A 25,238-nucleotide genomic window follows, 5' to 3' on the forward strand; every position below is an offset into this window, starting at 1 on the left:
TTAAAGATGAACGTGTGTTAGCCAGACACTAGACCCGGCCATAAACATCCTCTCCAAAGAGAAGGAAATCAAACCCAAGCCCTGTACTGAAGTATCTAGAACTCTGAACCAAGCCAGTTACTCTGAGACTGCCGCCACAGGACCCTCAGGACCTTGGCCTGGCACTACAGACCCCAAACAAGCCAGACTATCTTGAAAACCGGAGGGAACCTGGGAATGGACACACTGAGCAATCTCCGCAACAAATTTGGCTAGTGACCTAGCCCAGGCACAGTCTGCATTGTCAAAATCAGAGCCACAATGCACACACAGCAAATGAGCTTCAGACTGGCAGGTTACACCCAAATCATCCACGCCTGGCTGTCCAGAAGGCAATCCCGGCACAGGTAAATGTCATCATAGAAGTTACTCCAGCCTTAGCCCTCGAGGATCTCCCCGTATCTTAGACGATAGACATAGATAGAAGGAAAAATACAAGAAAAGACAGAAACAGTACACAAATCATAAAAAAGAAATTGAGCGGCAAAACAGCTCTAGCGCCCCCCAAATCTGGGAACATAAAGATGGAAGGACAGAGAAGGGGACTGCTGGAGCTTCAAGATGGCTTCCCTTCTGGTCTCTGCACATGTGGAGTGAGAGACCACCTGGGAGGAAGTGCAGGGAAAGGGGCTTACATATATCCAGCAACACCAACCTGACCCAGCTGCCTTAAGGAAACATGAAGCCTGCCCCTATACTAAAAAGGCAGTCTTTCCTGGAGCCCACCACAGTTTGCTGGGAAAGGTTAACACACACAATCCTTTATAGCACGAAAAGCAGTGACTGCCATTCCCCCAGGCACTTACCGTGGCGACTATAGTCGGGTCCCGCAGGGGAATCCAGTGTTGGGATTAGGGGGATGGCAGCAGAAGCAACCCCTCGGTACCTCCAATCCAACACTACGAGCCAGTAAAATAAACAAATATGGAAATAAATAAAAGAAGAAACTAAATAAAGGAAAACAGACTTCAAAACAGCCCCAATAATGAAAAAAAAAATGCCCTGTCACGTTGGGTAATGGATCAAAATTAAAGGCCTAATAGTAGAGGAGGAGGAACGTCAGTGAACTTCTAAGACGGAAAGTGGGATTTTATTTATGAGAGGTAAGTGAGATAAATCTTTTATGTACAGTGTTGTGACAAAAACAATTATACTTATGCCCTATGATGGTAATAACAGCGGACTAGGTCCAGATTTTTTTTAAAAAAAGAAAACCACATTTATTGCAATAATGGTCTTTGTATTATTATCTCATTTAATGTTAAGGCTCTTCTTCATCTTCACACAAAGGGTGTCTCTTTTGAAGTAAGAGGGGTCAGGATTGTGGCAGTGGGTGAATACACAAAAGGACTGTGGGCAGGGGAGCTGTGAGGGAAAAAGTAGTGAACATATGTCATAGGGAATATCAGAGAAAAGATGGCGAGTGTCAGGGTATTGATGGTTGAGGAGGGGCTGCATGGGGAAGCATCTTCTCCCTCACATGCCTCCTTCTGCCCACATGCTTTACCCACGCATGCCCCCTCTGCCTACACGCTTTACCCACGCATGCCCCCTTCTGCCTACACGCTTTACCCACGCATGCCCCCTCTTCCTACACGCTTTACCCACGCATGCCCCCTTCTGCCTACACGCTTTACCCACGCATGCCCACTACTGTCCACACACTTTACCCACGCATGCCCCCTCTGCCCACACGCTTTACCCACTACTGTCCACACACTTTACCCACGCATGTCCCCACTGCCCACACGCTATACCCACACATGCCCCCTTGTGCTCACACGCTTTACCCATGCATGTCCCCTCTGCCCACACATGCCCCCTTGTGCTCACATGCTTTACACACACATGCCCCTCCCCTCCATCACATTACCCCTCCTTTTTACCTTTTTCTCCACCAGTGACTTCCAGCTACAGGAACAGGAAGATTTGCTGCAGCTCCAGCACTGTGTATCAGGTGACTCCTGCAGTCACATGACCTGGTGAGGTCACAGTGACGTCGGAGGGGATCTAGCCACTACCATTCAATAACCGGAATAGGAAATTAAAGGGAGTCTCAGGTGTGTACATCAGCGTGGGATGTGTTTTATATTACAAATTAATGTGATCGGTTCCATTCTCTAAATAATTTACGCGGTTTCGTAATGTGATTCATTTACTATCTTGGTGTAAGTGAAGCGTGTGAAAGTGTGACTTTGAAGCTGCTACTTATAATAACACCCTTAAATACACTACATAATGTTTATACCAGGCATGCCTATCTCAAATGACCCTGAGGGCAATAAGTGGCTAAAACTCAATAAAGTCGGTAACGTGCCATGTAACATAGTATTTACAGCACTTAATTGATGCTGCCTCGGTTCTACCTTCATATACACATCTATAACCACTCACTATCATCAAACTTTTGTGCCACAACAACAGGCAAATCATATTTTGATAGTGATATCTATAAAATCTAATTTTGCTTCCCTTCATGCTTACAGTTGTGTAAACACTGATCTATAAAAAAAAACAACTGTACTCTATTATTGTTGCCACCGATTATTAATGTTTCTATATAACAATATGTGTTTTCTCTCATCACCCAGGATGCTACGGCACTTACAAAGTATTTGTAGATGGTCTATGTGTCCTTCCCTAAACCGAGGAGTAATGAGTTCAATGATTTTATTTTCAAAGAGCTACCCTAACCAAATAAAATGTGCAGTCCCTGGAAGAAAAGTATTCACATCTCCCCCGTTACTAAAAACTCAGCAATCAGGATCCTCAAAGGCTCCTGTTCCTTTGCACATAAGGTTGATTGTGAGCTGTGTTATTGGTGGAGCTGCAGTGGGAGTCTGGGGTTACCTACGGTGGGAGAAACGAGAGAAGAAAAAGCTGGAGCGCATTCAACAGCTTCAAACCCTGGCAGTTGGTCAAGGGGACTTCAATCTTATTGACCATAAGGGTCAGCCTTGCTCTAAAAAAGACTTGAGAGGAAATTGGGTATTGATGTACTTTGGCTTTACACACTGTCCTGATATCTGTCCAGACGAACTGGAAAAGCTGAGTTCAGCAGTTTCTTTGCTGGATAAGGACCCCATGGTGCCATCAGTCTTGCCTGTCTTTATTACAGTGGATCCTGAGCGTGACAATGTGGCAGCACTAGCAAAGTATGTCAGTGAGTTTCACCCACGGCTCAAAGGGCTGACAGGCACTGAGGAGCAGGTGAAGGCAGTAGCACAAGCATATCGTGTGTACTATAGTGCAGGACCTCCTGATGAGGATAACGACTACATTATAGATCACACAATTCTCATTTATTTGCTGAACCCTGATGGATTATTTACAGATTACTATAACCGTAGTAAAAATGATCAAGATATAGCAGAAAGTGTGAAACGGCACATGAATACCTACAAATCAATATTCAGCTAACAGTCAACTTGATCTACATCACTCCCTTTTATTTGATTTTACACTTTGCTGCTGGTCTGTGCTGTCTAGTACAAAATTGTACTAATCACCTTGAGCCAGTTGTGTTTAAGTTTGTTTTTTTTTTATAAATCTTCAACCCTCCCTCCTAATTGTTCTTTTTTCCTTGTACAGTTGCACATAACTGCACATTGCTACTCAGTGACACAGCATCTCTCATGCAAAATGACATTCCTTTTAACATGGTACAATCCAGTCACAAAATGCTCCAGGTGTTTAATGTCATTAGACTGCCAATAAAAATGACTTTCAGGTTGTTGGTAAATAAATATTTCTTATCTGCATATTGTGCATGAATTGAAGTTTACATATCTATAATGCACAGAGCACAAAGATAATGAAACAGAAGAAAACTTGAAGAATAATTTTGTGGAGAAACATACATTGGAGGTATTATGTGTTATTTGCCTGGTGATACAGATATAAGATTCAAGTTGTTACATACACATTATATTACAGCAATCAGTGTAGATTTTATTGCTGAAACATTGCCATAAACACAGATCAACCAATTTCTTCTTCTTTTTCATCATCATCGTTTATTTACAAGGCACCACAGATTCCATAACATCTGACATAATAATACAGACGACATAGCCTGAATGAAAACAGGAATGTGGGTAAAGTTGAACAGAATAAGAAATGCATGGATGCAATTATAAAAACAAATGTGACAGACAAGAGGCATAGTGTAGAGCAGTGGTTCCCAAACTTTTGCAGTTCGCGGCACCCTTAGAGTCTCCAAATTTTTTCAAGGCACCCCTCCAATATAATTATTGAGCAGTCCTGTTTTAGAAGTAGTTGGGTCAAAAAAATGGAATAAGTATTTAGGTCAGGACAGAAATACTTATTTAGTTGTATGCAAAAATGCCCCCTCTGCATCCAGACACACTGTCCTCTCTCACACTGCCCCCTCTGTCTCGCTGTCCCCCCTCCTCTGCCCTCTCTCACAATGCCCCCCCCCCTCCTCTGCCCTCTGTCACGCTGTCCCCCTTCACTGCCCCTCTCACGCTGTGTCCCCCTCCTCTGCCCCGCTGTCACACTCCTCTGCCTGTCACGCTTGTCTGCCCCGCTGTGCCCCTCCTCTGCCCTGTCACACTCCTTTGCCCCACTGTCTGCCCTGCTGTCACGCTCCTCTGCCCCGCTGTCACACTCCTGTCTGCCCCGTTGTCTGCCCCGCTGTCACGCTCCTCTGTCTGCCCCGTTGTCTGCCCCGCTGTCACACTCCTCTGTCACGCTTGTCTGCCCCGCTGTGCCCCTCCTCTGCCCTGCTGTCACACTCCTTTGCCCCGCTGCCTGCCCCGCTGTGCCCCTCCTCTGCCCCGCTGTCACACTCCTCTGTCTGCCCCGTTGTCTGCCCCACTGTCACACTCCTCTGCCCCGCTGTCTGCCCAATAAGTTGGGGGAAATTCTGGTATATGCGTTCATACAAAGAAGTAATATATACTCCTAGGTATTTTATTTTACGAGTTTGCCATTTAAGTCTGATATTGGCTTGAATCTTTTCCTTATTAAGCTGTGGAGTGTGTAACAGCATAGTATCTAATTTAGAGACGTTTATTTTATATCCAGAGAGACTGCCAAACATATCTATTAGTTCATATAGTGCAGGAATGGAAACCCTGGGGATGAGTGAGACAAAAGAACGTCACTCCCGAATAAGGAGATCTTATATAGCTGGTCACCCACCTCCACTCCATGTATAGATTTGGCATTTCTGATCACCGCTGCAAGGGGCACCATCACCAATGCGAAGACAAGGGGCAACCCTGCCTAGTCCCCCTTTTGAGATTAGGATAGTGTCAGAGAGCGAGCCATTAACCAACATCCTAGCTGCTGGGAAAGCATAGAGAGCAGCAACTCCAATAAGGAATATACCTGTTAATCAATGGTCTTTAGAGCCTGAGACATATACCTCCAGGATTTCCTGTCAATAGCTTTCTCCATATCTAAGGATAATATGGTCACTGGCAAGTTACTCTTATTTATAATTTGTATGAGATCAATTGCTCTTCTCGTGTTATTCTTGGCCTGATTCCCTGGGATAAAGCCTACTTGATCATAATGGATCATTGCTCAGATGATCCTGTTTAGATGATTATCCAGGATCTTAGCATATAATTTAATATCACTGTTAAACAATGACATTGGTCTATAGCTCCCACATTTACATCGATCTTTTCCTTCTTTCAATATGACCACGATCTTGGATCTTCTAGCATAGATTTCAGGAAGGAAGTCCCTTTGATAATAGCTTGAATACAGAGTGGGAATGAGGAACCAGAACATCTACAAATTTCTTATAATAGGCTGCGGAACAGCCACCTGGGCCAGGAGATTTAGCGTTTTTCTGCCTTTTATAACCCGAGTAATTTCTAGTGAGATTTCTTAATTTGTTATATGGTGGAATGAGATAAAGTAGGGAGTCCTGCTTTATGAAGGAAATTTGCGATTGCATCTTCTGAGGGTGTGGTGCTATAATGTGGGGTGCAATCTAGGTTGTATAAATTTGTTATAAGCATTGTTTAATACTTCTGCCATGCACTGATTCCATGCAAGCAGCGTATGCAAGGCATTAAAAAAAATATCTACATGGTCTACTGTACGGCAGATTAAACTGTCCCTATCAACCTAGAAGTATGTCCAGGATATGCAAAACAATCCATTGTAACACCAGTAGTCTTAAATGAAGGCCTAGATTTTACAGTATCTGAAGAAGTACAATTCCAACATTGAGGCATATAATGGTGTCAAAGACTCAGAAACGAAAAGAGCTGCTTTATACATTTATTTTACTCAGTTATATATTTATTCAGTAGTACTGTAGTGCTTAGTTTATTCCACTTACACACTAGGGGGTATATTTACTAAACTGTGGGTTTGAAAAAGTGGAGATGTTGCCTATAACAACCTATCAGATTCTAGCTGTCATTTTGTAGAATGCACTAAATAAATGAAAGCTAGAATCTGGCTGAAATAGGCAACATCTCCACTTTTACAAACCCGCAGTTTAGTAAATATACCACTAGGAATCTCCATCCTAGTTCATAGGGCTACTAATTTTGTACTCCAGGGGGCTGCAAGTGAGAGATGTATATTTCCATGCTGCTGTCCACTGAATGAGATTGATTTTGGTAGGTTTATACATCCCACATCCTGTTGACATACAAATACTGCAAGAGATCTCCAGATTAACTCTCCTGACTACTCTTTTCTTGGAAATTTTAATAGACTTAACATTACATTGACTGTTACGCTATAGATTAAATAATTGTTCAATTAGTATCTGCACTCCCTCATTCAATCTTTTCACTGTATGACACCAGGCTATTACATCCTTCACATGCCATTCCTCAACCTATAACCTTTTCATCACCAGCAGCTATTTATATAGCACCACTAATTCTGCAGCACCGTACATAGAACTCACTCATCAGTCTCTGCTCCATTGGACCTTACAGTCTAAATTCCTTAACATATATACACACACACACACACTGAGAGGGACTAAGGTCAATTTGATAGCAGCCAATTTACCTACCAGTGTTTTTGGAGTGTGTGTGTTGAAACCATAGAGCCTAGAGGAAACCCATGCAAACACGGGGAGAACATACAAACTCCACACAACGGAGGCCATGGTCAGGAATTGAACTCACGATTCCAGTGCTGAGAGGCAGAAGTGCTAATTGCTACACCACCATGCTGACCTTTGTCCTACATATATCTGGTATTTAAATCCAAAGGGGCTTTTCCCTGTTAGGAACTTGTGAATTCTCCCCTTTACTGGTGACTTTGAGAACCTTGGGTATGGCAGGGTGTAAAGTATTGTGGCAAAGCCCCTTATGATTGGATAATCCTATAGTCATTGATAAATGTAAACAAAAGCAGAACTTCAAATGATTACCATAGACTCAACTTACTCTGATCAACTATCTTGAGACATAGAAACTTAAGTAGAGAACTTGACCTGGTTTAAGAACTTACTCAGATGGAACAGGCTTTACAGATAGAAGATAAACAATTTAATTAAATGGCTCATAAATGTATGTATGCCTTACACTTATCAGGAACTACTAGAAAGCTTTTATTATCCTCACAACAGAATGCTTTTGGGAAAGGCAACAAAAATGGTAGAGCATTAGCTTTGACAAGAGTGGAGATCTCTGGAAATAGTGTAGTTGAAATAATGGCAACCAAGTGGCTAGTCACAGACGCAACTGATATATGTAAATATTTCAGGTGATGTTATGCAGCGCTGTACACTTGAGTTTTTTATACAAAAAAAAAAAAAGCATGAATTAAATTATATCAATTTTCCCTCAATCCCCTAGGAGGACATAACCAATCTCAGAGACAGTTTATGGATCACATTCATTGAAAACCCAAAAAGCCTGATGGTTTTCCAATTGTTCTGTACAAGGTTACATAGTGAAAAGGAGATCCATATTGACATTTTTTTTTGGAAGTGGGTACACTCCTACTATCCTTTTATGAAGTAACAACAGTGCTGACATCCACACCAAGAAAGCCCCCAGCACAATGTAGCACATACTGCCTGATGTCACTGTAAAATGTGGATGCAAACATCTTAGTAAAAGTAATGGTCATTCAATTAAATGTGGTTACCCTTTCTTTAGTAGGATATGACCATTCCAGGTTTATACTAGGTGTTCATGTTAAAAAAAAACCAAAAAAAAACCCCCCACCTTAACTAGGAAACAATGTGTCTCCATGAACTGCTAGTCATATTCATCTGGATATTGGCTGGCAAATCTAGATTGCTCCTCTTCATTAGAAATCTAAATTGTTATCTTGTCCCTTTCCATCCCGATTGCTGCAAGCTGTAATACAGGGTCTAACCAATTCTACGTAGGATTTTTTCCCACACTAAACTGCCCTGTATACTTAAGACTAGACCAGTATTGTCCAGTAACAGCCACTATGTGTAGTTCAGAGTAAAAATACCATCACACACTAGAGGGGCAATTTTCTAAAATGGAAAAGTTTGTGCTGCTAATCACAAGCGATCAGAATCTAATTCTTTCAATAGTCCTAATTTAAATTTCTAATCTCCTCCCAAACCTGTTTTTCACCACCTTTAACTCACTCCTTTGCCCACTCACTACCTCACTGCACTTTACTACTTTTCAAACTGGAGTCCATTTGGATTCATTTCTTCAGGCTCCTTGCACCTCCTGTGTTTCTGGTTTCCTATTGTCTGGTCCCTAGTCACTGAAACATGCCCTGATCTCCCCCATATTCAAAATACTTCCCTTGCCACATCTCCGTTCTTCCATTTTGTCTTCAATGTTCTTGAGTGGGTTGTCTACAACCAGCTCGGCACCTTTCTCTCCCTCATGGACCCACTTAAATCTGGCTTTTGATCCCTCCATTCCACTGAAACTAGCTTCCCCAAGGTCACTAATGACATCCTCACTGAAAAAGCCAAGGGTATTTTCTCCCTACTCAATCCAAGTTGACCACCCTCTCCTCTTACAAATCCTCAAAGTCATCATCAACCTCTGTGACACTACCTTTGCACGGTTCACCTACCTCACAAACAGCTTCTTTGCTCTGTGCCAGAACCGACTCCACTTCTCCCCCTTCATGTCTACATCCACCAAGGGTCTGTCCTTGGCCCCCTACTCTTCACCCTCTACACTTTCCCTAGGTGATCTCATCATACCTTAACACCTGCATAGAGGTGATACTGGAGAAGACAACCAAGTCTAGCCCTCTTCCCCCAATCTCGCCCTGCCCCTCCTTTCTCGTCTCCAACTCTGTCAGCCACCACCTCTTGGATTTCCCAGGGCTTTTTTAAACTGAACATGTTTAAACAAGGTAATTACAGTTGCCACCCCCCTTTGCTTCTTCATTATCAATATCAAATTGATTACTGTAACCCTCTCCTCTCTGGCCTTCCTTTATCCTGTCTCTCCCCACTTCAATCTGTCCACAATGCTGCTGCCAGTCTCATTTTGCTCTACAACTCCTCTTTGATAGTCTCTACACTGGCTCCTTGATCGCTTAAGAATGCCTTACCATCACCTACAAAGATTTCAACCACTCTTCTCTCTTCTACATATCGAACTTAATTTCCACAAACACTCCCTACCACCCACTCCTCTTTGCTAATACCACCACTATACCTCCTTATTGATAACCCATTCGCACTCCCACAGCTGCTCCGAATCTCTGGAAAGCAACTTTCATACCTAGTTAGACTATTCATCAGTCTCCAAGCCACTCTTTTTTTTTTTCCCCATTTAAGCCTATTGGCACTCCTAACTTTCCAGCCTCACCCACTCATGGGCAACCTCTATGTGGCCACCCATCTCATCTAGAATGTAAGCTTGAGCCGGGGTCTTGTCTCCTAATGTTTTACTTACATAATGTCAATTTGCCGGTTGTAATTATGTATATTTTTTGTTTGTATTTATATAATTTTGTCACTTTTGTTCTTATTTTGTTGTATGTTCTAACCCCCTATGTACAGTACTGCAGAATCCTTGCGGTGCCTTATAAATAAAAGATAACAATTCTAGCTATAATTTAACAACTAGTACATTACAGAAGATGACAGCTAGAACCAGGCTCTTCCTTTTTAGACGTTTTAGTAAATCTACCCCTGGGAATGAACAGTACACGCTTTTACTAGTATATAGGATTTAAAAGTAACAAAGCAGTTGTTTGAGTGGCTAATAATTCATGCTGCCCAGAGTAACTACTGTCTTCTCTGACTGTATACAATAGAATACTATCCAAATCCTATTTCAGAAATGGTCTGTCTGATATTCACAACTTTTCTGGAGCAACTAGTGCAAAGAAAACACTTTAGAAATGAATTACTACAGGAATATAATATATCCCATAGATTGTAAGCTTGCAAGCAGGGCCTTTGTAAAATTGTGGTGTAGAGATTGCTGCATAATTCTTTAACACACCCAGTGTTAAACTAAAACATGCACCCCACTAATTCCTTCAATATTGCTGTCCATAAAATGCACAACCAGAGTTAAGAAACATAAGCATAGAAAATCAATAACATGGTCTACAGCTTCATTTTATACAGATTAAAATATATATATATATATATGTTGTACAAAGTATTGTTTTAAAAACATGTATGTACAGAATACGAATATAAAAAAAACAAACATTTGGTGCCTATGAAGAAAATGCACACATATCCAGAGGTAACATCAGAGGAGCATTGATAATGGCATGGCAGAGATGTTTATTAAAATCACTGTGTGCCAATATACAGTTCTCAATGCATACAGCAAGCCTGAATAGGCCAATGCGCCACGAGGCAGTACTATAGTATTTTCTTATGGCAGCAAATTTATGCAAGATGTAACTGGGCTTCACTTTGAATAGATTCAAAGACTGTTTCTCTTTTCTTTTGGTCTTTAGATTACAAAATAGTTAAAGGGTGGACATGTCTCCATTGAAAGATGAAGTGCATGGCAAAGACTTGTGGTCAGTTATCTGTGACAGATGGAGCAGTATATGTCTTGAACCTTTCATGTGCCTTCTGCTGACTGAGGAGACGTAGGGCCATTGTGTCCAGTCCTTCTTGTAGCCCCGGTTCCTGCGATACCTCTACTGTGTAATCATTGGCCTGGTATTAAAAATAAATAAAAATCGATCAAATATTATTGCAAACAATTCTTCAAACTTATGTATGTGTAACATGCAACAGCAGCAACTCAACATTGATAACTCATAACTCACCAGCAACACACTGCAGTGTCCCCAGTGCTCTGTATGTTACCATACATTGAGATTTTGTTGAAAATGGGTAACAAAGATTACATTTACAATACTGATATGCATGCCTATTGAGTTATTTAGATTATAAATGTGGGGGGATATGGAGGGAAACTCACCAGTTGTAGAGATGCCAACAGATATCTGCACACCTCATAAGGCTGCCTGTGTGCCATAAGACTTGCAAAGGATCGCCATTCTCCCACCTGGTTGAATTGCGACACCAAACGATCACCATAGTCATGAATGTCAAAAGCTCCACGTTCTTCCTGCAGGAAAATATATGGAACAATGTACTTATGTTTAAGTATTATACAGATGCAAACATGATGAATGTACAGAATTTACAATCTTCTGGAATGAGCTGTAAATCCTTGCTATGCCAACCAATCAAACCTTACGTATGTTCACAATAATTTAGAAAATAGCGACTAGTAGAACTTAAAATGGTCCAGAGTTCAGGCACAAATAGCAAAATAGATCACTGTGGGAGATGCTGTGTGTTGCTACTTGCTGTTCATTAAGTCATATGTTCTACCTGTTCTTGCAGTTGGGGCCACATCTTATCCTCCCACTCTCGCACACGCAGTGACAGTACTGTCTCTTGAGCATACTTCTGAGAATTAGCGATAAAAAGCTCCTAGAAAAGGAAGAGTCAAATAGAAAAAAAAAAGTCACTTAAACATTGTTTAATATTTTGTATATAAAAATGAAAATGTCATTGTTATATGTATTTTCCAATCACATTTAATTCTGAATATTTTCATGGTTTGTTACTTAATGACAAGCCAAACTATGCACAGATAAGCATGGACTGATGCGATATGTTGCACCTACAAATTAAATTGTTTACCATCATTATTATAGTCATCAGCTGCTTAGAAACCTATAATTCTGGGTGAAATAGTTTGTGCCTTTGGCATGTTTAAGCTATGCAAAACAAAAATTTAAACAATGTTCAATTCCACAGTAGTTGAAGCAATGGAACATGCATGACACCTACCACATTTCTTCTCACTAGCTGTTCATAGGACAGTTGATCTTGGAGGTCCATCTGATCTGAAAAGTAAAATATCCAGAGTCATTGATAGCTGCCCCTGTCCAATATTATTTTATGAATTACAAATCTACAATCCAAAGCATTGATGCAAAGGTTCATTGGTTAATCAATAGCTTTTGTCTGGTGATCACGATTTTACTGCAAGGAAAAGCTGCTATACAATACACTTCTTGAAAGGTTATACATAGTATCAAAGTTAATTTTTCAACTGCTGTATAATGCTGATGTAACAGTTGCAGGAGAAACAACAGAAAAAAACAAAAACACAATTTGTTTTAACTTTTTCACCACAGCATTTGTATTGCTGCTGGCATTAATTTATGCTAGCTGCTCTTTAACAGCCAACAGAGCAGAATATCTGATGTGTGATACTCTCTAAGAAAAAGAGAATTTATGTACTTACGTTAAATCCGTTTCTCTGATTCCATCTGGGGGACACTGCTTACCATGGGTTGTGGAGGGAGCTTGGGGAGTTGGCACCTAACTAGTTAACTTTTAGTACTGCCGACAGACCCCTCCCCTCTACAATCCCCCTGCCCCCTCTTGTTCAGTTTATTAAAAAGCCCAAGGAAAAAGGCCAGTCAAACAAGAGCACACAGAAGAACAGCAGAAGGGAGGGATCGCAGTGTCCCGCAGACGGAATCAGAGAAACGGATTTAACGTAAGTACATAAATCCTCTTTTCTCTTTCATCCAGTCTGGGGAACACTGCTTACCATGGGGACGTTCTAAAGCAGCCCCCCAAAGGGTGGGACTACTCTGAAAATCCCGCTCGCAAAGCATTACGAGCGAAATTTGCATCCGCAGATGCAAATACATTAAATTGGTAGAATTTTGTAAAGGTGTGGACAGAGGACCAGGTGGCTGCCCTGCAAAAGCCCCATTTCTCGCTGCCCACGACGCCCCTACCGATCTGGTGGAATGGGCCGTAAGTCTCTCCGGCACAGGACGGTTAGCCTTTATGTAAGCTTGCTTAATGGTTGCCGTAATCCATCTTGCGATGGACTGTTTTGAGGCTGTCCAGCCTCTCTTATTAGCATCATAAAGAACAAACAGGGAATCAGTACGTCTAATCTGAGAAGTTCTTTTGACATAAATGCGGAGAGCCCTAACCACATCTAACTTTTCCATAGACTGATGATCCGACTGGGAAGTAGATGAAAAAACCGGAACTACAATTTCATGGTTAAGATGGAAAGCCGAAACTACTTTAGGAACGAAAGAAAGGAGGGTTCTCAACAACGCTCTGTCCTCGTGGAAAACCAAATAAGGTTCCCGACAAGACAAATTCTGAAACTCTTCGAGCAGATGCGATAACCAAAAGGAAAAGGACCTTCCAGGTCAACCACTTTAATTCTGCCACACGTAAGGGCTCAAAGGGGGGCCCCTTAAGCATACCCAGTACCAGGTTGAGATCCCATGGTGCTGTAGGCGGAACATAGGGAGGCTGAATGTGCAAGACTCCCTGGAGGAAAGTCCTAATATCTGGTAAATCTGCTAATTTCATATGAAAAAATACTGAAAGTGCCGATACCTGGACTTTTAAGGAACCTAACCTAAGACCTGCTTCCAGGCCATCCTGAAGGAAGGCTAACAAGCGGGAGAGGCGAAAGGAGGATGAGTGGCATGTCCTATTTTCGCACCATCTAATGTAGGCTCTCCAAATCTGGTGATAGATGCGAGCTGAAACTGGCTTCCTAGCTCGCATCATAGTGTTCACCACGCTGCAGGAAAAACCTCTAGCCCTCCAGAGGCTGGCTTCAACAGCCATGCCGTTAAACTGAGCTGAGGTAAATTCTGGTGACGGAATGGACCTTGCAGAAGAAGGTCGTCTCGAGACGGAAGACGGAACCCCGGTCCTTTCGCCATAGAGATTATGTCTGCGTACCAGACTCGGCGCGGCCATGAGGGAGCTACTAGAATTACTGGTAGACCGCCCTGTCTTACTCGTCTGAGTACGCGAGGAAGCATGGGAATCGGCGGAAACAGGTATCCCAGCCTGAACTCCCATGACATCGTCATGACGTCCACTGCCACCGCTAAGGGGTCTCTTGCCCTTGCGCAAAACCTGAGGACCTTCCTGTTGTGTCTGGAGGCCATGAGATCTATGTCCGGAAGACCCCACCTCTGAACCAGAGACTGAAAAACTTCCAGGTGGAGGGACCATTCCCCGGGCATCATCTGGTTGCGACTTCGATAGTCGGCTTCCTAATTGTTTATTCCTGGAATAAAAACCGCCGATATGGCTGGAACATATTGTTCTGCCCAAATCAAGATCGCAGCTACACTCTTCATTGCAGCTGCACTCTTGGTTCCTCCCTGTCTGTTGATGTATGCCACAGCCGTGGCATTGTCAGACTGAACCCTGACAGGATGGCCCTGGAGGAGGGCCTGGCCTCCCCTGAGGGCCAAAAGAATAGCCTTCAATTCCAGCACGTTTATTGATAGGGTTGATTCCTGAACCGACCAAAGGCCCTGGAGTCGGAGGTGTAGGATTATCGCCCCCCAACCCTTCAGGCTGGCGTCTGTCGTGGCTATGATCCATGACCATGGAGAGAAGGATCTGCCTACTGTCATGTGATCCTGAATCAGCCACCACTGGAGTGATTCTTCCGTCCTCTGGGATAGAGAGATCCTCTGGAGATCTAGGCGTAGGTGGGATCCTGACCATTTCGTCAACAGATCCCACTGAAAACAACGAGAGTGAGCTCGACCAAAGGGAATGACCTCGAAGGAGGCCACCATATTTCCCAGCAGCCTCATGCACAAGTGGATTGAGAGGCTGGGAGAGGACAAGACCTGTGTTATGTTCTGAATTGAAGCGATCTTGTCGACAGGCAGGAACACCTTTTGCTGGCTGGTGTCCATGATGAGGCCTAGGAAAAGCATGCGTTGACACGGAACCATCTGGGATTTCTTTAAGTTGATCAGCTATCCGTTGTCCTTGAGAACCGCCAAGGTGAGGGACAAGTGATAACGTAAGCAATTCTCTGAGGAGGATTTGATGAGCAGGTCATCCAGGTAAGGCACGACCTTAACTCCTAGAAGGTGAAGATGCGCTGCCATCACCGACATAATCTTCGTGAAAACCCTCGGCGCAGTGGAGAGGCCGAAGGGGAGGGCCTGAAACTGATAATGGGAGGATCCCACTGTGAATCTGAGGAGGGACTGATGGTCGCTCCAAATGGGAACGTGGAGGTATGCATCTTTTATGTCTATGGAAGCCATAAATTGATCTTTCTCCAAACCATTTATTACTGACCTCAGCGATTCCATTCGAAATCTGTCGACCTTTAGGTGAACATTGAGGCCCTTTAGGTTTAAGATGGGTCGGAAGGAGCAGTCCGGCTTCTTGACAAGGAACAGGTTTGAATAAAACCCGTCCCTTCTGGTAATCTGGAACCCTGCAGATAACTTTCTGTGAAAGAAGAGAGGCGACACAATCCTGTATTGCCTGTCTTCTTGTTGGATCTCGGGGTAGAGGGGTTACGAAGAAACGATGAGGTATGGGGCCCAGCAGGTCTATTCTGTACCCCCTTGATATAATGCCCCGAATCCAAGAGTCTTGGGAGGACGCTGCCCACTGTTTTTGAAACAAAGACAGACGACCCCCCACTGGCGCCCCTTCCAGGAGAACCGAGTGGTCGTCAGGACGCAGGCTTCTCCTGGTTCTTGGAGGCCTGGCGCTTAGCGGCGAACAAGGATCTCCCCCTAGAAGAGGAGCCTCGAGCGTTAGGCTGTCTACCTCTAAATAACTGTACTCTAGACAAGGAGGTTCCCCGAAAGGGCTGACGAAAAGAGCTGACCCGAGGGTTTCGGCCCCTGCTGGGGAATACCGGCAAGGAAGTGCTTTTGCCCCCCGTTGCCTGGTAGATCAAGGTATCTAATTCGGGACCAAACAAACCTGCTGCTGAAAAAGGAATTATTTCAACTGACTTTTTTGATTCCGCATCTCCTTCCCAGGATTTCAGCCATAGCGTTCTTCTAGCTGAAATGGATGCAGCCTGTATAGAGGAGGAGACGGCCGCTGAATTTTGGGCCGCCTCATAAAGGTACCCCGATACCTCCTTCAAATGCAAGGCCAGGGGGAGTAATTCAGAGTCCTGTAAGGCCTCTGCCAGCTGGTCTGCCCATACTTCCATGGCTCTAGCAACCAAAGATGAAGCAAATGTGGGTCTAAAGGAAGAATCTGCAGCCGTAAAAATAGATTTCAGCTGGGATTCAACTTTTCGGTCATTGGCATCCGGAAGGGACGCTGAACCGGGAGCTGGAAGTAAGGTGTGTTTTGCCAAACGGGGTATGGGAACATCCACTTTTGGAATACTCTCCCAACGAACTACATCTTCCTCCTGCAAGGGATACAGGGAGGAGAACCTTCTGGGGACCGAGAACCTTTTCTCAGGTTGTTTCTATGCTCCTTCTGCAATGTCTTTAAGTTCTTTAGAAGGGGGGAAACGGATAGCCTTCCTTTTGGCCTTCTTAAAGAGATTTCTGTCTCTAGGGGTAGGATCCTCCGGTTCTGGGAGGTCCAACGCCTGTCTAACAGCAAAAACCAAATCATTAATAAATTGGCTTTTGGAATTTTCATCCTGCTCCAGAGATTGAACCTGGTCAGGATCGGAATAATCTGCCCCCTCGTCCTCAGAACACTCCTCAGAATCTGAAAGGACCATAAGGGGATTTTCAGATCTAGGCCTCTTTCTTTTAGTATGCGGGATGTTTGGGGAATCAAGCAACTGGTTAAGTTTATTCAAACCCCTAATAAAAGCTGTAGACCATGCCGGTTCTGTGAGAACAGGCGCCTGGTCTGTAAGAGCAGAGGAAGGTCCTGGTAAAGACGTTCCAATAGAACCTGTGGTAACAGGGAGGTCAGACTGAGTACTAGTATTATTAGCCACCGAAGTAGCCATAGTAGATAGCAGTTGGTTAGATTGAAAAACCATCTGTGCTAGTGAGGAAACCGACTGTGTCAGGGAGGCCACCCAGGCCGGTTCCTCCGTCTGATGGGCTGAAATCTGCTGGGTTTGCGCAGGGGGAGCCCCTGCTTCGCAGCCAGAGCAGAGCGCCAAAGGGTCCTTTTGCCCACAAGGTAATTTTACATGACATTTTGAACATGTGAAATATTTTGCCATAGGGCCCTTTCCCTTATCTGTCATTCTTATAAAAGGAAGGCACACCAAGCACATAAGACTAAATTGTTAATCGAGGAGAGGAGAGAGAGAGAGTAATGTATGCAGAGAAACAGAGTTAAATAACAAGTAATCAACTACTCTATATATCATAAAAGTTGAACTTGTAATGGTTAAACACAATAAAAATTTAGGCAAGTAGGAGACTATAATGTAAACCTTACTAGCCCAATTTTTTTACACAGAAAAAACGATATATGTGTTTAATAAAGCTGATACTTAGCCCATAGGCCACAAAGGGGAGAAGTCCAACAGCAGTGTCCTGTGCCTGCTCCCTCAGCTCTGTTCACTCTTCCCGGGCTTCTCTTGGCGCCAGAAGGCTGGGATAGACCATCTCTCTCTGGAAGGAGGGGGGAACTCTATGCTTTAGCTCCCCCCCTTCAGTAATTGCTGTCTCTGCAGCTATTCATCTCCATAAAAAAAGAAAAAGCATGGAGCGTGGCAGAGTAGTGGAGACCTCTAGTACAGAGGTCTCCGCAGCGAAAGATACCCGACGCCCCCCTCCTATGTATGAGGGGGGAATCGTGGTATAGCCCCCTTCCTCCTCTCTCCGCAGCATCGAGTGGCAAGAAAAACTAAAATGGCCGCTGGCTTCCTCAGTATCCGATAACCGGCACTCTATGCCTGTAATAGCAGCGCTGGTTATCGGGGAGGCTGGAGGAGTGACAGCGGTCCCTGAGACCGCTTGTGACTCCTCAATCAGGCACCAATCTTCCAGTCCCTGCCAGTGAGAGCCGCTGGCTCTCATCTGACAGGGGAAATGCCTGCGCTGCCAAGCTGTGAGTGTGTTCTTTATAGTAGAACACACTCCAGCACTGCCACCTGTAAAAAAGAAGAATAAAATAAAATGAAATAAAATTTGTTAAAATTACACTAGATACTAAAAACACTGCCCAACTCCTGGGCACCTAAAAAAAACTGAACAAGAGAGGGCAGGGGGATTGTAGAGGGGAGGGGTCTGTCGGCAGTACTAAAAGTTAACTAGTTAGGTGCCAACTCCCCAAGCTCCCTCCACAACCCATGGTAAGCAGTGTCCCCCAGACTGGATGAAAGAGAAAAAACTACACTTCAGGTCTAAGATATTTTTTTTCACCAGTGTGAGGACATTATTTTGGCAATATTGGACTCATCATATTCACAGTTCAATATCAGTTACAGTCAGGACCATAAATATTGGGACAGCGACACAATTCTCATATTTTGGGCTCTATACACCACCACAATGGATTTGAAATGAAACAAACAAGATGTGCATTAACTGCAGACTTTCAGCTTTAATTTGAGGGGATTTACATCCAAATCAGGTGACCAGTGTAAGAATTACATTGGTTTATATATGTGCCTCACACTTTTTAAGGGACCAAAAGTAATGGGACAAACTAAACAATCCTACATCAAACTTTCACTTTTTAATACTTTGTTGCAAATCCTTTGCAGTCAATTACAGCCTGAAGTCTGGAACGCATAGACATCACCAGATGCTGGGTTTCGTTCCTGGTGATGCTCTGCCAGGCCTCTACTGCAAATGTCTTCAGTTCCTGCTTGTTCTTGGGGCATTTTCCCTTCAGTTTTGTCTTCATCAAGTGAAATGCATGCTCAATCAGATTCAGGTCAGGTGATTGACTTGGCCATTGCATAACATTCCACTTTTTAGCCTTAAAAAACTCTTTGGTTGCTTTTGCAGTATGCTTCGGGTCATTGTCCATCTGCACTGTGAAGCGCCGTCCAATGAGTTCTGAAGCATTTGAATGAATATGAGCAGATAATATTGCCCGAAACACTTCAGAATTCATCCTGCTGCTTTTGTCAGCAGTCACATAAACAATAAATACAAGGGAACCAGTTCCATTGGCAGCCATACATGCCCACATCATGACACTACCACCACCATGCTTCACTGATGAGGTGGTATGTTTTGTAGGCTATACCAGTATGCAGCGTAAAATTTGCTATTAAGTGGTGTCACTGACGTATTGCCCTACTAATATTTATAGGGGTGACATTTATATAAAATATCCAAGAACATGTAGTCTAAGGCCTTAAATAGACTGTCTCCACTGTATGAAGGGTACAGGTCCACTTTAGCAAACAGGAGGAATTGGGAGTGCCAGAAGCTCCCTGTGCACAAACAAGAGCCCACACTAGAACAAATGCAGCTTTCTTCTACATTTATTCCGCATCCATTTTGTTAAGACCTTGGGTACAGGTTTCTGTATTTGCTTACATGGTCTAATGAACCCTGTGAGCTTCCATTTATCAAATGCTTGGAAAGCACAACAGAACATGATCAGACTAACACAGCCCATATACATATAAACATGCTTTCCACCCCACACTACATTGAATAAGTCTGGGACTTCAGGTTAAGACACAAAATAAAAGTTTATTGTCCTATACTATATCCTCCAGAGATCACTGTAGATGGGAGATGTGTCATGTGTATATGCATTTATTGATCATGTGCTAATGCACATTGGTATGTCTGGCGGTTAGATTAACTTACATTTGTCAGGTGAATCTTGTGTTAAGGAATTACAAAATTAATAATAAAACATTTAAAATGAACAGTTTACATTCTAAAATATTCCAAAAATAGTTTATTTAGGTTTAGATCTAATTTGATTAAAGAGACCAAAAGGACTTGCAACTGCAAAGGTGACCATCTGGATATTCTAGAAGCAGTCTCTGGGACCTCTTCATAACCACATAGGATATTAAGTCTTCGCAATATATAAGTTAACTTGTTTTTATTAGAGCCATGTAAAACCTCATCGCAGTTCTTAATATTATTTTATTGTTAGCAGAGCCCAAAGTGTTACCCTATTTTGCACTAGCCTCATACTGCATGAGGCACATGCCCAAAATGTAAATTTGGCTGATAACTGACCAATGCCAATGACGTAGTCATAGGATTTTCCAGAATACAAAGAGGATTTTGTAGTCAACATAAAATCCATTTCTCTGACTCCATTGGGGAACACTGAGACAACAGAGATATAATAGGTGGATCTGGAGTAAAGACACTTTAAAACTCAAACTATTTGAGTGTATAGCTTCTACACTACTATGCATCCCCCCCTTCCCCATCTGAAGCCATCTGCAGTTTTGGTAAAACAAGGTACAGAGGAGAATGCCTAACTGGGTGTAACAAAAAAAAAAATCTCAAACAATCAAACACCGACAACACAACAGCCAGAACAAGGGGAGAGAGCGCAGTGGCCCTCAGTGGAGTTATAGACATGGATTTTACAGTGAATAAAAAATCCTTGTTTCTATTTCCTGCCATTTGGGGGGACACTGTGACAATGGGGACATTCCAAAGCAGCCCCTAAGAGAGGGATTGCTCTGAAACAGCTGCACACAGAACTAGCATTCTTAGATGCAAAGCCCTGCAACCTGTAGAATTTGAAAATTGTGTGGACAGATGACCGACCATATAGCAGCCTGGCACAACTGTTTGCCCAAAGTAGCGTTATGTTTAGCCCACGTAATTCAAATAGTCCTGGTCGAATGAGCCTTCAAGCCCACTGGCACAGGTCTAGCTGCCTGAACATAAGCCAAACAAATGGTGAATGTAAGCCAACCAGCAGTAGATTGCTTAGATGTCAGCCAAACACGCTTGTGGGCATTACACAGGATTAAAAGGACGTTCGTTTTACGAACCCACATAGCACCCGAGGGCCCAGACCACATCCAGAAGGTGCAAGGATGCATCAGAAGCCTGTGGCATATGACAAAACGCCAGAACAACAATTTCCTGGTTCAAGTGAAAACCGGAGACTACCTTTGGCACAAAAGAGGGTTTAGTGGGAAGAACCGCCCTGTCAGAATGAAACAACAGAAAGGGGGGGGGGGGAGTTGAATTACAGCACCCCCAACTTAGTCACCAGACGAGCTGAAGAAATAGCGAGTAAAACACCACCTTCCAAGTAAAATGACCGATATATAACAGAATCCGAAGGCTACTTAGTAAGAGCCCTGTGTACCAAATTAAGATCTGAAGGTTCTCCTGGATGTGTAAAATGTGGAGCTGAGCATGTAGAACCCCTTGTAGAAAAGTCTGCATATCCTGCATGACCACCAACTATCGCTGAAAAATATAGCGCAATGAAACTTGCAGTTCCAGAGAAGAGAGACGGAGACCTTTATCAAAACCACTCTGCAGAAAGGATAACAAGTGGGAAAGACTGAAAACTGTGTGAAAACCATGACCTTCACACCACTGAATGTAAGCCTTCCACACACAATATTAACTTAGAGGAAGAACTTTTCCGCACTTTAATCATAGTCTGCACAACCTTTTGTGAAAAAAACCCTGGCCCCAAGAATCAGGGTTTCAGTAGTCAGATCGTTAAAGAAAAATTACCTAAAGAGGCAGTGAAGAGGACCTTGTACCAGAAGATCTGGATGAAGAGACAACCAGTAAGTTGGACCTACCTACTGCAATCCCTAGGATGTCAGAGTACCACGTCCTGCATGGACAATCTGAAACCACCAGATTGGCGTGTATCCATTCTCTTTTTAGCTTCTTGAGCACCCATGGAAAGGACCGGAAACAGATATACCAGATGAAACTGCACAAAATGGTCAATGACATCTGTATCTTGCCGCTGGATCCCTTGACTCCGCACAGAAAAGAAGGGCCTTGAAGTTCAGGAGGGATGCCATTGGATCAATCTCTGCCTAACTCCAATGTTGAACCAGAAGAGCCAAGACCTCTGTGTAAGGGACCATTCTCCCAGGTTGATCCTGATGCGGCTATGGTAATCAGCCTCAGTACTCCATCCCTGGGACGAAAATGGGCGAGATTACCGGAACATAGCGTTTCATCCAGTCCATGATCCACGGTCTCACGCATTGCCATGGTACTATGTGGTTCTCCCCTGACTGTTCAGGCAAGCTACCGCTGTAGTATTTACAAATTAGGGACAGCCGGCCAGAACTCCTTGACCCTGGGGAGACCAGATGAAGGGTGGATTTGAACCATTTTCTGAGAAGTTTCCTAGGGAGCAACCAAAAATTAAACTGGGCGAAGGGTACAGCTTTAAACATGGACACCATGGCTCCGAATAGTTTCATGTAGCAGAGAAAGAACATCTCTAGTTTGACTATAAAAAGGACCAAGCTGACCTTTCAAGCTACAAGTTTCTGGTGGGTTTGAAGATGTTGCCTATAGCAAGCAATCAAAGTCAAAGTTAAAGCCAGAAACTGCATTCGTAATGCTGGAGTTAAAGATGACTTGGGCAGATTTAGAATCCAGTTGTGAGTCTCCAGAAATTAAATAGTCAGGTAAATAATGTGAAGGAAGACAGATTCTGTCAGCTTAATGATGCCCCAAAAGCGCTGGAGAATTGCCATAACGGCCATAATTTTGGTAAAAACCCTTGGGGCATGAGGAAGACCAAAGGGTAAAGCCCAGAACTGATAATGCGCCGAGGACAACAAAGCGAAGAACATACTGATGCCCACCCAATATGGGGACATGCAGGTAGGCATTCTTTATGTCTAGGGATGCCAGAAAGCCTCCTGAGCTCATACAAGGGCAGACCTGTAGTGAAGAATCTGCACAGGGCGAAAACTTACAAGATCTAATGCATAGCCTCAAGTCGAGGCACACCACAGATCTTGAAATCACAACAGACTGGCCGTCACCACCACAATATAGTGGCAGGTTATCCTGTTATACGGAGGTCTTGTCTGACGGCTTTGGAGCCCCGCATCTTTCCTATGGGAACTTCCCCTAGAGGAAGAAGGCTGCCCTCTGGTGGGAGCTGCCCATTACCTACCAGAGGGACGAAAGGACCGAAATATGGGATGCTTTGGTTTAGCACCGCTGACGGGCAGAAAAAAAAAAAGCACTTGCCTCCCGTGGCTACCAGAATGATTTGTTCCAGCTACGAACCAAACAGAGTAATCTAGTCAAAACGACAAAGACTCCAGTGTACGTTTTGAATTTGCATTAGCTGACAAAAAGCGCAGCTATAAAGAACGCCTGGCAGCAAAAATGAGCGCAGAAAGTTTGGAATTAATTGAAAACACATCCAAATATTTCAGACTGAAAAAAGACAGAAGCTTCCGGAGTATGCTCAGCTAACGTTAACATGTAAGCCCTAGGTCTATGTTCTTGCAGACCCTTAGCCAACTGTCCCACTCATGTTTGAATGGCCTCGTTAATCCATGCTGTAGACATGCTTGTATATGGTGGCAGGAAGTTAGTTTAGACCACATATGTAAGAAGAAAGTCACACTTCTTGTCAGTAGCATTCTGGAGCGAAAACGCACCCTGCACTGCAATAGCAGTGGTTTTGGTTAGGTGGGCAGTAGAAGAATCCACTTTTGGAGAACTCTCCAATTTAACAGACTCCTCCATCAGCTAGGGGTAAAATGATTTAAATCTATCTGTCATCTTATACTTTGTCAGAATTCTGCCAGGCCTCGGAAACCAACTTTCTGTTTCTTTTGCCTTTTAAAGAGAGAAGCCAGAAGAATCCAAAACATCGAGTTCTGCAAACCCCAAACTTTTCTAATGCCCATGATTAAGTCCTCCATACTTTGTGATTCAGATCTATCCTCTACACCACTGTTTCTTAACTCCAGTCCTCACACACCCAACAGCTCATGTTTTCAGGATTTCGTTAAACATGCAAAGGTGACTTAGTCTACTTGGCTGGATCAGTAATTATCCCGCCTGTTTCCACAGACAGAAATCCTCAAAACGTGAGCTGTTGTAGATGCGCGAGTTCTAGCGTTAAGAAACACTGATCTTCACTAGAAGTACTCTCCCCCCTCAGAATCTTGAATCAATTCCCCATTTTCGTCAGAAGAAAAAGCAGATTCTAAAAAGGGGTCTTAATTGTCTCAGGAATATGACTTTTGCCCATTGTATTAAAGAAGTGCTAAGCAGGCGGTCCAATGAGGAGAAAGGCTCTGCAACACCCTGCATTTAAAGAATGAGAAGAGTCACCCATCTCTTGACCGAGACATTACCAGAGTGAGTTCAGCTATGGATAACACCAGTGACTTGGCCTTAGCAATTCCTCCATGGCCGCTGATGCAGACGCAGACAAAAGCTGTTCACTGAACACACTGCCTAACACATTGCACAGGGCAGACTGTCCACAAAATAATTTAGCATTACCTTTTGCACAAGTATGGTATTGCACCAACTTTCCAGTGGACCATTTAGTCTTGGAATGCCCTTTTCCATGGTGATATAAAAATAAAGAATACACACCATAAAATAATGTAACAAAATGAAAGCTCGACTATTATATCTCTATGACGGTATTAAGTTAACCAGAGGTCCTAAACACTATAAAAAAGTCTGTTAACCCAGATATTGTTGAAGACAATCAACAGAGCCACAAACACACAAAAACAAGAGTGAAAATCAAGTAGGACTACAATAATAAATATGAGTAGCCAACTAAGAAAGAACTCAATAATGGCACCAGATAATCAGGACCAAGAGGAGGGAACTACTGCAGAGATGCTATAGCATAAAATGGCAGCCCCTGATGAAGAGAGACCACCAAACTGAGAAGAAAATGCCCCCATGCAAAAATCACATTTCTTTACTGGTCTTTATTGCCAGAAAATATCCTCCTCTTAGGCTCTGTTTCGCCCTTGTCTGAGGCTGTGCTTCTGCAGCTTGACAACATCCACCTAGCTGCCGGAGTTGTACTCTCCACTAATGAGCTG

General features: G+C 43.3%; 2 protein-coding genes across 4 annotated transcripts in view; one reads left to right on the top strand and one right to left on the bottom strand.

The window, feature by feature from the left end:
* The first annotated feature begins 1,942 nt into the window (after window positions 1–1,942).
* On the top strand, window positions 1,943–3,772 carry SCO2 (synthesis of cytochrome C oxidase 2). Its single transcript, XM_075208476.1, has 2 exons — window positions 1,943–2,099; window positions 2,631–3,772. Exon 2 carries the CDS (start codon window positions 2,632–2,634, stop codon window positions 3,457–3,459), a length of 828 nt encoding a protein of 275 aa, XP_075064577.1. The 5' UTR covers window positions 1,943–2,099; window position 2,631; the 3' UTR covers window positions 3,460–3,772.
* Window positions 3,773–10,563: 6,791 nt separating this feature from the next.
* NCAPH2 (non-SMC condensin II complex subunit H2) overlaps window positions 10,564–25,238 on the bottom strand; it is a 65,815-nt gene continuing 51,140 nt past the window's right edge. For all 3 annotated transcript variants that reach the window (XM_075208477.1, XM_075208478.1, XM_075208479.1), the window contains 4 exons: window positions 12,293–12,348; window positions 11,828–11,929; window positions 11,409–11,558; window positions 10,564–11,140 (listed from right to left, as the gene is read on the bottom strand). In XM_075208477.1, the coding sequence (XP_075064578.1) occupies window positions 11,000–11,140; window positions 11,409–11,558; window positions 11,828–11,929; window positions 12,293–12,348 (449 nt within the window). In that variant the 3' untranslated portion in view covers window positions 10,564–10,999. The remainder of the gene's footprint in view (window positions 11,141–11,408; window positions 11,559–11,827; window positions 11,930–12,292; window positions 12,349–25,238) is intronic.

This window comes from Mixophyes fleayi, chromosome 4, assembly GCF_038048845.1.
Source record: "Mixophyes fleayi isolate aMixFle1 chromosome 4, aMixFle1.hap1, whole genome shotgun sequence".
Lineage (NCBI taxonomy): Eukaryota > Metazoa > Chordata > Amphibia > Anura > Limnodynastidae > Mixophyes > Mixophyes fleayi.

Coding starts and splice junctions, on each gene's coding strand:
- SCO2 (XM_075208476.1), top strand. CDS start 2,632: ATGCTACGGCACTTACAAAGTATTTGTAGATGGTCTATGTGTCCTTCC.